This window comes from Notolepis coatsorum (assembly GCF_963971535.1).
Source record: "Notolepis coatsorum genome assembly, chromosome: 14".
Classification (NCBI taxonomy): Eukaryota; Metazoa; Chordata; class Actinopteri; order Aulopiformes; family Paralepididae; genus Notolepis; species Notolepis coatsorum.
The window spans coordinates 115,352,374-115,365,904 of record NC_140178.1 but is presented as its reverse complement, the minus strand read 5'-3'; the positions used below and the strand labels follow the sequence as shown (position 1 = coordinate 115,365,904).

General features: G+C 45.6%; 1 protein-coding gene across 1 annotated transcript in view; it reads left to right on the top strand.

Annotated features, from left to right (window-relative positions):
- Positions 1 to 13,531, top strand: part of LOC311240729 (rho GTPase-activating protein 27-like) — a 218,618-nt gene that overhangs the window by 137,504 nt on the left and 67,583 nt on the right. The window contains exons 6-10 of the mRNA XM_084329302.1: positions 2,230 to 2,439; positions 2,651 to 2,743; positions 8,460 to 8,609; positions 10,693 to 10,773; positions 10,868 to 10,993. Of these exons, the coding sequence (XP_084185428.1) occupies positions 2,230 to 2,439; positions 2,651 to 2,743; positions 8,460 to 8,609; positions 10,693 to 10,773; positions 10,868 to 10,993 (660 nt within the window). The remainder of the gene's footprint in view (positions 1 to 2,229; positions 2,440 to 2,650; positions 2,744 to 8,459; positions 8,610 to 10,692; positions 10,774 to 10,867; positions 10,994 to 13,531) is intronic.

Here is a 13,531-nt window from a genome sequence, read left to right as displayed (position 1 = left end):
GTACTAGATAGGTACTACTCTCAGGGTCATATATATTATAGTACATACTGTAGATACTGTAGTACTAGAGAGGTATTACTCTCAGGGTCATATATACTATAGTACATACTGTAGATACTGTAGTACTAGAGAGGTATTACTCTCAGGGTCATAGATACTATAGTACATACTGTAGATACTGTAGTACTAGAGAGGTATTACTCAGGTACATATATACTATAGTACATACTGTAGATACTGTAGTACTAGAGAGGTATTACTCTCAGGGTCATATATATTATAGTACATACTGTAGATACTGTAGTACTAGAGAGGTATTACTCTCAGGGTCATATATACTATAGTACATACTGTAGATACTGTAGTACTAGAGAGGTATTACTCTCAGGGTCATATATACTATAGTACATACTGTAGATACTGTAGTACTAGAGAGGTACTACTCTCAGGGTCATAGATACTATAGTACATACTGTAGATACTGTAGTACTAGAGAGGTATTACTCTCAGGGTCATATATACTATAGTACATACTGTAGATACTGTAGTACTAGAGAGGTATTACTCTCAGGGTCATATATACTATAGTACATACTGTAGATACTGTAGTACTAGAGAGGTACTACTCTCAGGTACATATATACTATAGTACATACTGTAGATACTGTAGTACTAGAGAGGTATTACTCTCAGGGTCATATATACTATAGTACATACTGTAGATACTGTAGTACTAGAGAGGTACTACTCTCAGGGTCATATATACTATAGTACATACTGTAGATACTGTAGTACTAGAGAGGTATTACTCTCAGGGTCATATATACTATAGTACATACTGTAGATACTGTAGTACTAGAGAGGTATTACTCTCAGGGTCATATATACTATAGTACATACTGTAGATACTGTAGTACTAGAGAGGTATTACTCTCAGGGTCATATATATTATAGTACATACTGTAGATACTGTAGTACTAGAGAGGTATTACTCTCAGGGTCATATATACTATAGTACATACTGTAGATACTGTAGTACTAGAGAGGTACTACTCTCAGGGTCATAGATACTATAGTACATACTGTAGATACTGTAGTACTAGAGAGGTACTACTCAGGGTCATATATACTATAGTACATACTGTAGATACTGTAGTACTAGAGAGGTATTACTCTCAGGGTCATATATACTATAGTACATACTGTAGATACTGTAGTACTAGAGAGGTATTACTCTCAGGGTCATATATACTATAGTACATACTGTAGATACTGTAGTACTAGAGAGGTATTACTCTCAGGGTCATATATATTATAGTACATACTGTAGATACTGTAGTACTAGAGAGGTATTACTCTCAGGGTCATATATACTATAGTACATACTGTAGATACTGTAGTACTAGAGAGGTACTACTCTCAGGGTCATATATATTATAGTACATACTGTAGATACTGTAGTACTAGAGAGGTATTACTCTCAGGGTCATATATACTATAGTACATACTGTAGATACTGTAGTACTAGAGAGGTATTACTCTCAGGGTCATATATATTACAGTACATACTGTAGATACTGTAGTACTAGAGAGGTATTACTCTCAGGGTCATATATATTATAGTACATACTGTAGATACTGTAGTACTAGAGAGGTACTACTCTCAGGGTCATAGATACTATAGTACATACTGTAGATACTGTAGTACTAGAGAGGTATTACTCTCAGGGTCATATATACATACACGGTACACAGCTGTTCGGTACGGTACACACTGAAACGGTTCAGTATGGATACGTGTACCTTTACACCCCTAGATACTGTAATAATATATAATAATAATAATAATAATAACATAATAATATGTCTGTGTTATGGAGGATGTATAAGAACCTGTGTGTGTGTCTGTGTGTGGGTGTGTGGTGTGTGTTGTGTGTTGTGTGTGTGTGTGGTGTGTGGTGTGTGGTGTGTGTGTGTGTGTGGTGTGTGGTGTGTGGTGTGTGTGTGGTGTGTGGTGTGTGGTGTGTGTGTGTGTGTGGTGTGTGGTGTGTGTGTGGTGTGTGGTGTGTGGTGTGTGTGTGTGGTGTGTGGTGTGTGTGTGTGTGTTGTGTGTGTGTGTGTGTGTGTGTGTGTGTGTGTGTTGTGTGTGTGTGTGTGTGTGTGTGTGTTGTGTGTGTGTGTTGTGTGTGTGTGTGTGTGTGTGTGTGTGTGTGTGTGTGTGTGGGGCAGGGCTCGTGTGGCTGGGAGCAGCTCCTGGATGAGGCATCAGGCAGACACTACTACTACAACCCCAGTTCAGGAGCCACATCCTGGGTGTCTCCAGACGGCCTCTCCCCCTCCTCCCCCTCCTCCCCCTCCTCCCCCTCCTCCCCCGGGCCTCCTGGCTCCGGCTCCGGCTCTGATTCTGACTCCACGGCCAAGAGACACCAACACGCACCGGTACCTGTTCACGGGGGCTTAGAATAGGTGGCTTGATTGATAGGTGGATTGATTGGTTGATTCATTGATTCATTCATTGGTTAAATGGTTGGTTGACTGATTGTTTGGTTGATTGTTTACTTAATTAATTGGTTAAATTGTTGGTAGATTAATTGATTAAATGATTAATTGGTTGATTGATTGATTAATTGGTCAGTATTGTGTCCCCCAGCCCCCCCTCCCTGAGGAAGACTATCCTACAGAAGACCTGTACCTGAGTGAATCAGACTCACCTTCATCAGTCTCAGTCAGAGACCCTCTACAGGTACCCCCCCCCCACACACACACCCACTGGAAGATATTGGAACGATCATGTTCACACCTTGGATCAGCCGTGGCAGCGGTGGTGGTGGTCAGGGTGAATCCATAATATCTATAATTAATAGAACAGTTAATTTAATCTAGAGATAAGGAGGATTTAAATATCACAGAGTTCAGTATACTGTTAGGATGTTGAATACACACTTCCTCTAGTAGTCTATTATTAATGGAGATGGAACTAAACCACACTGTCTGGCTACCTGTTACAACAGAGTAGAACTAAATCACACTGTCTGGCTACCTGTTACAACAGAGTAGAACTAAATCACACTGGCTGGCTACCTGTTACAACAGAGATATAACTAAATCACACTGTCTGGCTACCTGTTGCAACAGAGATATAACTAAATCACACTGTCTGGCTACCTGTTGCAACAGAGATAGAACTAAATCACACTGGCTGGCTACCTATTACAACAGAGTATAACTAAATCACACTGGCTGGCTACCTGTTACAACAGAGTAGAACTAAATCACACTGCCTGGCTACCTGTTACAACATAGATATAACTAAATCACACTGGCTGGCTACCTATTACAACAGAGTAGAACTAAATCACACTGGCTGGCTACCTGTTACAACATAGATATAACTAAATCACACTGTCTGGCTACCTATTACAACATATGGCTACCGTAAGGTTATGTATATAACCCAGTTCTGTGAGTTATGGTGCGCTCAGCACCTAGTTGCATATATCTCGCTTCAGCGTATATACATTCCACCATGTACCTTTACATGCCAGCATTCATCTGACCACACCCCCATCCGCTTACTCAAGCAAGAGGAACTCAAGCAACTCAACGCACAGGGTGAGCAGACCGTGGCTTGACCCCACGACTACACACACGCACAACCCGCATGCCACCCGGGAACGAACGAAGGAACAACCTCGTTTACTGCCCCCAAAATCACGGGGTCAAGAGCAACCCAACCCCGTGGCAAGGCTGTAGCAGCGGAGCGCAAAGGAAGACCCAGACCCACCGAAGGGACTGGATCCCCTGGAAAAAGGGGGCCCGGAGAGGTCAAATGACGCCAGGCATCAAGACCCCACCAGGCGGTCACTTAGTGACACCGCCCCCCACATCGCCAGCGTATTCGGATAAGGCCCCCTCCAAGAGCGGGCCCTTTCCCCCCAATAGCACACCGCCTGGCACACTGACTCTGAAACACAGGCAGTCAGCATGGCCGTAAGCACTCAAAAAGGTTAACCAACGGAAGCAGGCAGCGCACCTTGGAAACCAGGCAGCAGGCTGTAACCTGAGCCTGGAGCACTGCGGACGAGACAGGCGCCAAAGGAGTCAGCTAAAAACAGCCCCCCCGGCGGAAGGGGCGTATGCTGGCGTTGGTGCATGACAAAGCCTCCATTAAAAAAAACCCACCCAGAGGGGTCGAGGCAGAGAAGGTTGACATGATTGGCAGACGTCATGAACGTGCAGGGGCACACTCAACCGGGTAACCCGGGAGTTGACTCTGCTCCAACATACCAGGGAATCAACCACCCTCTCGGTACAGACGGTGGTTGTTCCTATAACCCCTCAAGAAAAAAACTCCAAAACACACCTGCGGGTATACACCGGCTATACTGCAGTACAAGTGTTTCAATTTTCAGGTGTTTCAAGGGTTATCCCAGGCCTACGGTATCGACGAAACTTTACTTCAGACCGGGCCCGGCGGCACGGGAAGCACAGGGTTACCAGAGGAGGTCCAAGACCACCCCAACAGCCCCCTCTTTGCCACGCGTGAGAGAGGAGTGAAAAGAATGGAGAACCAGCCCTAAGCACACCGCACTTGGTATTCCCAGGCGGTCTCCCAACCAAGTACTAACCAGGACCGAACCTGCTTAGCTTCCGAGATCGGACGAGATCGGGCGTGTACAGGTTGGTATGGCCGTAAGCCATTACGATAGTGCAGAGTACAACATGTACCCAACAAAGGGTCTCCATAGCGCCTAACCCTGTGACACCCGGACCGACCTGGCATTTTTCCCCCCGAAAAAAGCACAAGTCCCTCAGGGTACCAGAACAGCAGATCTGCATCCCCGGCGGACAACGAGTTAACTGACCTGGACCAGCGTGACCAGACCAGTCCCGTGTCCTAACCACGCCGACATGCCCACTCCAGGAGAGGGGGTAGGTATGCATGTCGATCTAAAACATGAAAAGAGGGCGCCACCCAGACGGCCCCATTTGGACCGTGCTCAGTGGCCCACCCCAAGGGCGTGAGACCCCTCTACCTATGTTCAGATCTATTCCGTTAACATCCCCCAGATATGAACGAGAATTCATCGAGACAACCTAGTAAACTGGCGCTCGGAAGAGACAAAACTCCATCCCAGTTGCCCTATAAAAACGCTGTTTTAACAAGCAACCAAGGCGCACTTAGCCCCTGCGTGATTCTTTAACAGAAACACACCGAGCCAGCACTATGTATGCGTCGAGACCCAAACACATCAATGGATAGTCTAGCAAGACACCAAACATTGTTCCTCCAAGTCGCCTGGGAGAACGACACGGAGCCGTCGTGCTTCATGTACCTTCCTCTTTTTATTCAAAAAAGAAAGAAACACAGACTGACATGAATCCCACGTGACGCAGCTGAGGGTAAACATTTTCTACATTTTTACATCCCACCACCCTCGCCATAGGGAGGAGACGGAAATCCCCAGAGAGACTTCCCACACGAGCTGTATAGATTGAAAAGAATATATTGCAACATTGAGCTATGTAATATTTGGGTTAGGGCTCTCCAAGGAGGAGGCACTGAACCAATACACACTCAATAATCGAATTGAATCGAATACACACACAATAGAGCAGAACTCCTTTTTGAAGTTCTACTCACCTTGACAATCTGAGGAGGAGGCTCTGAACTCTGAGGAGGCTCCCACACAGGGAAGGAGAGTCTGAACTCACAGAAGGCCCGGGGAGGAGCTTCGTGAGGAGGAGCTCTGACAACTCCCTGAAACAGACCCATAACATGGACCTGACCAACTCACGGAAGTCTTACCAACAGAGACGCGCACAGTGACGTACTCTATGGCGGGGGAATTTCTGCGGTGCACACGCCCAATCTTCCAGGGCGTGGGACCAGGAAACTCCCTCCCCCCCTCCCCCCTCTTACCCTGTAATGTGCCGAACAGCAGCATGACAGGAACCTTGAAGGACAGGAGGTTTTAACCCCTGACCAATCAGAAAAGGGCAGGAAAGGATTACCAGTTCACCCCTTTACGACCCCACACCCATGATACGATGTAATGACAAATAGAGCATGACACAGTCATATTCTACTACATGAAGTATCTAACAGCTTCACATAGCTCATGCGCTAACCTGCTATCTGATTTTTACTAAGGAAAAAAAAACACAGAATAGAGAGGGCCCCCTTTAAGAGCCCCGGTACCAGACTTACACATGTGCTTCTGTGGCCAACCTAACCCAGCTGTAGATCACAAGACACACACAACCCTTTATCACAACAAAAAATGGCAAAGTACACTCTCTACAGAGGAACGCCGTTTTTCATAACAAGAGAATACAGAATCCTCGATTATGTATTGGCCACAGGCCTTGCTAAGCACACACGATAAGTGACCAAACAATCTTTTCTTTAGGAAAATATAGTTTCTCAAGCGGTTAGCACAACCGCAGCAATTAAGCTGAGGGTTACATCGTATCCCCACAAACACAGTGACACAATATATTGTAAACAACATGTCTGAGAGGAGGGGGGGAAGCCCCAGGGAACCGGGGGGATCACCCCTCCTTCCTTACCCTTGATACGACCAAGTTGAACAGGTAACCCTGTTAATATGTGAACACACTGTTCATTGTCATTACAGGCTGAGAAAAGAATTCATTCTTCAATCATATGTCACTAAGCAAGCTTTATGGGTTAATTAACCCCCTTAGTTGTGAGTTCACGTTATATGAACACACATGTTCTCATCACAACTAACCAGATCATTTTTACACATGTAAAACAACAACCCGATTTCTATTGAGAGAGAAGCTATACCAGTGACAAGACAATTCACACACAACACACGTCGTATCCTCAATGTATTGCAGCAACACACATTTTGGAAAACATCGTTATTACAAAACATTTAGAAGGGAAGGAAAGAAGAAGTGTTTAAGGTCCGGTTGGGACCTTCCTACCCTGAATGCAGGCCAAGCGAACTGCAATCTGGCTAACGGGGCACCGAAGTTTGAACACAGCATCTCTGTGTTGACGACGAGGGTAGCGTCGCTGCGCCACCCAGCCGCTACGTTTCTCCATGTTTGACGCAGTCCTCGCTGGCAGGGCTCCGGTGTAGGTTCGACTAACATCCTCTGTCAAAGATGACGTCGTAGTCAGAGTGTTTTAAGGCATGTTATAGTTATAAAAAACATTCAACAGTGTAGCATTAAGCTAACAGCCGATCGACTGATAGCAACAAGCTAACGTTTACTAGCCTGGTAAACACAGCGAGCTAACGCCGCAGCTAACAGCTGCACAGTAGGCCACAACTAGCACGCAAGCTAAGCAGCTATCACCTGAACTGTACACAATGACATAACAAGCCACACTTCAGACAGGCCGCTGTCCAAGTCCATCCCCTAAGAGGGAAAAGAAAAAGAATGTCAGAACACAGTTGTCAACGGTGATCCAGACATACAGCGGGGCCCTTTGAGCATGGAACTCCCGATAAAGAAGATCCTATGCCCACTTTTCCTCGTTAGGGTATACTTTCATTTGTATATGAAAGATGGGGCCTGCACGGGACAGAGAAGCATCCGCTCGAGAATCTCGGGATCACCAGGACCTGGTCGCGGCCCACTAGATTGACCATCATGGGCGTCAGACCAAGATCCTCCGACCGCCGTTTAAGCCGAGCAGAGGACCTCAGCCTGGAGTCGGCGTTTCGTAAATTGTCAGTTAACCCCCACAGCATCAACAACAACCAGAGCTCGCAAGCAAAACAGTACATACCCCATCCTGGAAACAACCACTTCTCACACAGTCGTTGTTTCCCACAGTCCAGCTGTGTGGCCGGAGGGCAACCCCATCCAGCCGCAGCAAGGAGGACTATAGCTGGGGAGCATGTCAGCGGCGTGAGCTCCCAATACGAAAAGCCGTTTGAAGGTCAGAAATCATCTTCCCGACACTCCAAAAACGAAGATAATATCGCCGTATTTCCTCGAAAAAAGTGAGAGAGAAAATAAAGATATGATGTCAACATATCTCCTTGTTCTTCTGTTTTCCTTCCCTCAGACTAAATTTTTTCTCCACGTCAAGTGGGCATATAGCAGGCACTTCCTTGTGGATGAAATTTGAGAAGGAGATGAGTGTGTGGCCCCACCCCTGCTTATGAAGGTAAGCGGATGGGGGTGTGGTCAGATGAATGCTGGCATGTAAAGGTACATGGTGGAATTTTTTATTCAGTGTATATACGCTGAAGCGAGATATATGCAACTAGGTGCTGAGCGAAGCCATAACGACACAGAACTGTTACAGCAGAGATATAACTAAACCACACTGTCTGGCTACCTGTTACAGCAGAGATATAACTAAACCACACTGGCTGGCTACCTGTTACAGCAGAGATAGGACTAAATCACTGACTACCTACCTATGCAGATAGAATTAGACTCTGCTTGCTGTTTTCCTCTCTAAGTGTGACGTCTCTTCTCCGGCGAAGCAGGCGTTGATTCCCAGAGCCCAGTTAGACTTAAGTACTCGCGCCACCAGCCCACCCCCAGGATGGACCCGCATCACTGACCCAGAGGGGAGGGCTGTCTACACATCATTACAGACACACCAGCAGGTAAACTACAGACACATTAACCGGTGAACTACTGACACATTAACAGGTAAACTACTGACACATTAACAGGTGAACTACAGACACATTAACAGGTAAACTACAGACACATTAACAGGTAAACTACAGACATAACAGGTAAACTACTGACACATTAACAGGTAAACTACTGACACATTAACAGGTGAACTACTGACACATTAACAGGTAAACTACAGACACATTAACAGGTAAACTACTGACACATTAACAGGTAAACTACAGACACATTAACAGGTAAACTACAGACACATTAACAGGTAAACTACAGACACATTAACAGGTAAACTACTGACACATTAACAGGTCAACTACAGACATAACAGGTGAACTACAGACACATTAACAGGTAAACTACAGACACATTAACAGGTAAACTACAGACACATTAACAGGTCAACTACTGACACATTAACAGGTAAACTACAGACACATTAACAGGTAAACTACAGACATATTAACAGGTAAACTACAGACACATTAACAGGTAAACTACAGACACATTAACAGGTAAACTACTGACACATTAACAGGTAAACTACAGACACATTAACAGGTAAACTACAGACATAACGGGTAAACTACAGACACATTAGCAGGTAAACTACAGACATAACAGGTAAACTACTGACACATTAACAGGTAAACTACAGACACATTAACAGGTAAACTACAGACACATTAACAGGTAAACTACTGACATAACAGGTAAACTACTGACATAACAGGTAAACTACTGACACATTAACAGGTAAACTACAGACACATTAACAGGTAAACTACAGACACATTAACAGGTAAACTACAGACACATTAACAGGTAAACTACTGACACATTAACAGGTAAACTACAGACACATTAACAGGTAAACTACTGACATAACAGGTAAACTACTGACACATTAACAGGTCAACTACTGACACATTAACAGGTAAACTACTGACATAACAGGTAAACTACTGACACATTAACAGGTAAACTACAGACACATTAACAGGTAAACTACTGACACATTAACAGGTAAACTACAGACACATTAACAGGTAAACTACTGACACATTAACAGGTAAACTACAGACACATTAACAGGTAAACTACAGACACATTAACAGGTAAACTACAGACACATTAACAGGTAAACTACAGACACATTAACAGGTAAACTACTGACACATTAACAGGTAAACTACAGACACATTAACAGGTAAACTACAGACACATTAACAGGTAAACTACTGACACATTAACAGGTAAACTACTGACATAACAGGTAAACTACTGACACATTAACAGGTAAACTACTGACATAACAGGTAAACTACTGACACATTAACAGGTAAACTACAGACACATTAACAGGTAAACTACTGACACATTAACAGGTAAACTACAGACACATTAACAGGTAAACTACTGACACATTAACAGGTAAACTACAGACACATTAACAGGTAAACTACAGACACATTAACAGGTAAACTACTGACACATTAACAGGTAAACTACTGACATAACAGGTAAACTACTGACACATTAACAGGTCAACTACTGACACATTAACAGGTAAACTACAGACACATTAACAGGTAAACTACTGACACATTAACAGGTAAACTACAGACACATTAACAGGTAAACTACTGACACATTAACAGGTAAACTACAGACACATTAACAGGTAAACTACAGACACATTAACAGGTAAACTACTGATACATTAACATGTAAACTACAGACACATTAACATGTAAACTACTGACACATTAACAGGTCAACTACTGACACATTAACAGGTAAACTACAGACACATTAACAGGTAAACTACAGACACATTAACAGGTAAACTACAGACACATTAACAGGTAAACTACAGACACATTAACATGTAAACTACTGACACATTAACAGGTCAACTACTGACACATTAACAGGTAAACTACTGACACATTAGCAGGTAAACTACAGATACATTAACATTTTGTGTGTGTGTGCATGTGTGTGCGTGTGTATGTGTGTGTGTGTGTGTGTGTGTGTGTGTGTGTGTAGTGGGTACAGTCTATAGATGAGAAGGGGAAGACGTACTACTACTTGATGGATGGATCCAAGTCACTCTGGAACCTGCCTGAGGTAGGAGGGATGAAGACATGTGGGGTTGACTCAATTAAGAAGTGCACATGTTTCTATGAATTCATGAAATCAATCACACCCCCCTCCCTCCCAGCCCACAGCAGCTCCCTTCAGTCTGCAGCCCCAGAGGCCTCTGGGTAATGGAGTTGATGCAGAAGGACTTCCACTGCAGCTCAGGAACTGGAGGCACAGCATGGCCCCACTTAGTACCGAGGATAACGTGAGTTTGATGCCGCTTTCCCACCACATGGTACCAGCTCAATTCCACGGCACTCTGCTCTCTATTAGGGGTGTAACGGTACACAAAATCCACGGTTCGGTACGTACCTCGGTTTTGAAGTCACGGTTCGGTATTATTTTCGGTGCTTTTCATTTATCTATTTATTTATTTAACTGTATTAAACAATATAAAACGAATTGGCCATAATTTACTGAGCAAACTAATGCTTACTGCTGTAACCTACTAATACCACTTGTGTATTACTAATGTAAATCTGAAGATTATTATATAGCAGATGACTTGGACAACTGTAGCGTGTGCTTGTTTATACAGAGCCCCTTTCATGAGCAAGCCCTGCTTGAATACAGGGGCAGGGCTTGCATCACAGTCACGAAAGGGGCTAGTTTATACAGAGCTGGTGGTATGACTTGCTGGCTGAAATACGGACGAGAGGGAACTAGGTAGCGGGGCTCTATTACTTTTAACTTGTGCTTAAACCCTGTGTTCTCGACAACGGAGTATGGTCGCAGATCTGCTGCTATAAAAACACATATGGCGTTTGTTATTGCTTTGGCCCGGTCTGAATTAATAGCGAGATGCTGCTTGAATGCCACGGGGAGCTGGGTTTGCTTCTTCGGTGTACCAGTGATATTCACATTAGGGTGATGCCGTTTCAAATGCGTGATAAAGTTCGCAATAAAGTTGAACAATGCCGGCAACGTAGCCCCTTTCGTGACTGTGATGCAAGGCTTGCATCACAAGTGTGCATCACAGTCACGAAAGGGGCTAGCCGGCACGTAGCTTTAGTGCGATCCACCTGTCTTTGTCCATTACTGTGGTTAACTGGGAATCCGAAATGATCCCAAACGGGAGACTTGAATGTTGTGGGAGCATCTTCTAGCTCTGGCTGGTCAGTTAGTATTGACTCGCCATACTAAGGCTAATATGCTATGCTGAATTACAGCTCTCGTTCAGTGTAGCTGCGCGCTGCGTGGGATGAACAAACAACATCCGGTTAGTTGTGCACGTTATATTAGGGCCGGGGGGATTTAAGTTCCGTAAAAAAAGGTTCCATACCGTTGCAATCGTTCGGTGCACAGCGCGTACTGTACCGGAGGACCACATTGAGGCGGTACAGTACGTATCCGCGTACCGTTACACCCCTACTCTCTATGGTGCCAGGTAGCACCCCCAGTGCTAGGAGCTTGGCAGAGGGAACACAGCAGGGCGTGGTGACCATTCTCTCTGACCAATCAGTGGTCTGCAGTGTTTTCACCTCACCTGGCTTCTGGCATACCAAAACATGTACCAGGTAGAGGAGAGGGGAGGAGAGGGGAGGAGGAGATGAGATGAGAGAGAAGAGGAGAGGAGAGGAGAGGAGAGGAGAGGACATGAGGGGAGAGGAGAGGACATGAGAGGAGAGGAGAGGACATGAGGGGAGAGGAGAGGAGAGGACATGAGGGGAGAGGAGAGGAGAGGACATGAGAGGAGAGGAGAGGAGAGGAGAGAGGACATGAGAGGAGAGGAGAGGAGAGGACATGAGGGGAGAGGAGAGGCCATGAGGGGAGAGGAGAGGAGAGGACATGAGGGGAGAGGAGAGGACATGAGAGGAGAGGAGAGGAGAGAGGACATGAGAGGAGAGGAGAGGAGAGGACATGAGGGGAGAGGAGAGGACATGAGGGGAGAGGAGAGGACATGAGAGGAGAGGAGAGGAGAGGACATGAGGGGAGAGGAGAGGACATGAGGGGAGAGGAGAGGAGAGGACATGAGGGGAGAGGAGAGGACATGAGAGGAGAGGAGAGGACATGAGAGGAGAGGAGAGGAGAGGACATGAGGGGAGAGGAGAGGACATGCGGGGAGAGGAGAGGACATGAGGGGAGAGGAGAGGAGAGGACATGAGAGGAGAGGAGAGGACATGAGGGGAGAGGAGAGGAGAGGACATGAGGGGAGAGGAGAGGACATGAGAGGAGAGGAGAGGACATGAGGGGAGAGGAGAGGACATGAGAGGAGAGGAGAGGACATGAGGGGAGAGGAGAGGACATGAGAGGAGAGGACATGAGAGTAGAGGAGAGGAGAGGAGAGGGGAGGGGAGGACATGAGAGGAGAGGAGAGGACATGAGAGGAGAGGAGGAGAGGACATGAGAGTAGAGGAGGAGAGGACATGAGAGGAGAGGAGAGGAGAGGACATGAGAGGAGAGGACATGAGAGGAGAGGAGAGGACATGAGAGGAGAGGAGGAGAGGACATGAGAGGAGAGGGGAGGAGAGGACATGAGAGTAGAGGACATGAGAGGAGAGGACATGAGGGGAGAGGACATGAGAGGAGAGGACATGAGAGGAGAGGACATGAGGGGAGAGGAGAGGACATGAGAGGAGAGGACATGAGAGGAGAGGACATGAGAGGAGAGGACATGAGAGGAGAGGACATGAGAGTAGAGGACATGAGAGGAGAGGACATGAGAGGAGAGGACATGAGGGGAGAGGAGAGGACATGAGAGGAGAGGAGAGGACATGAGAGGAGAGGACATGAGAGGAGAGGA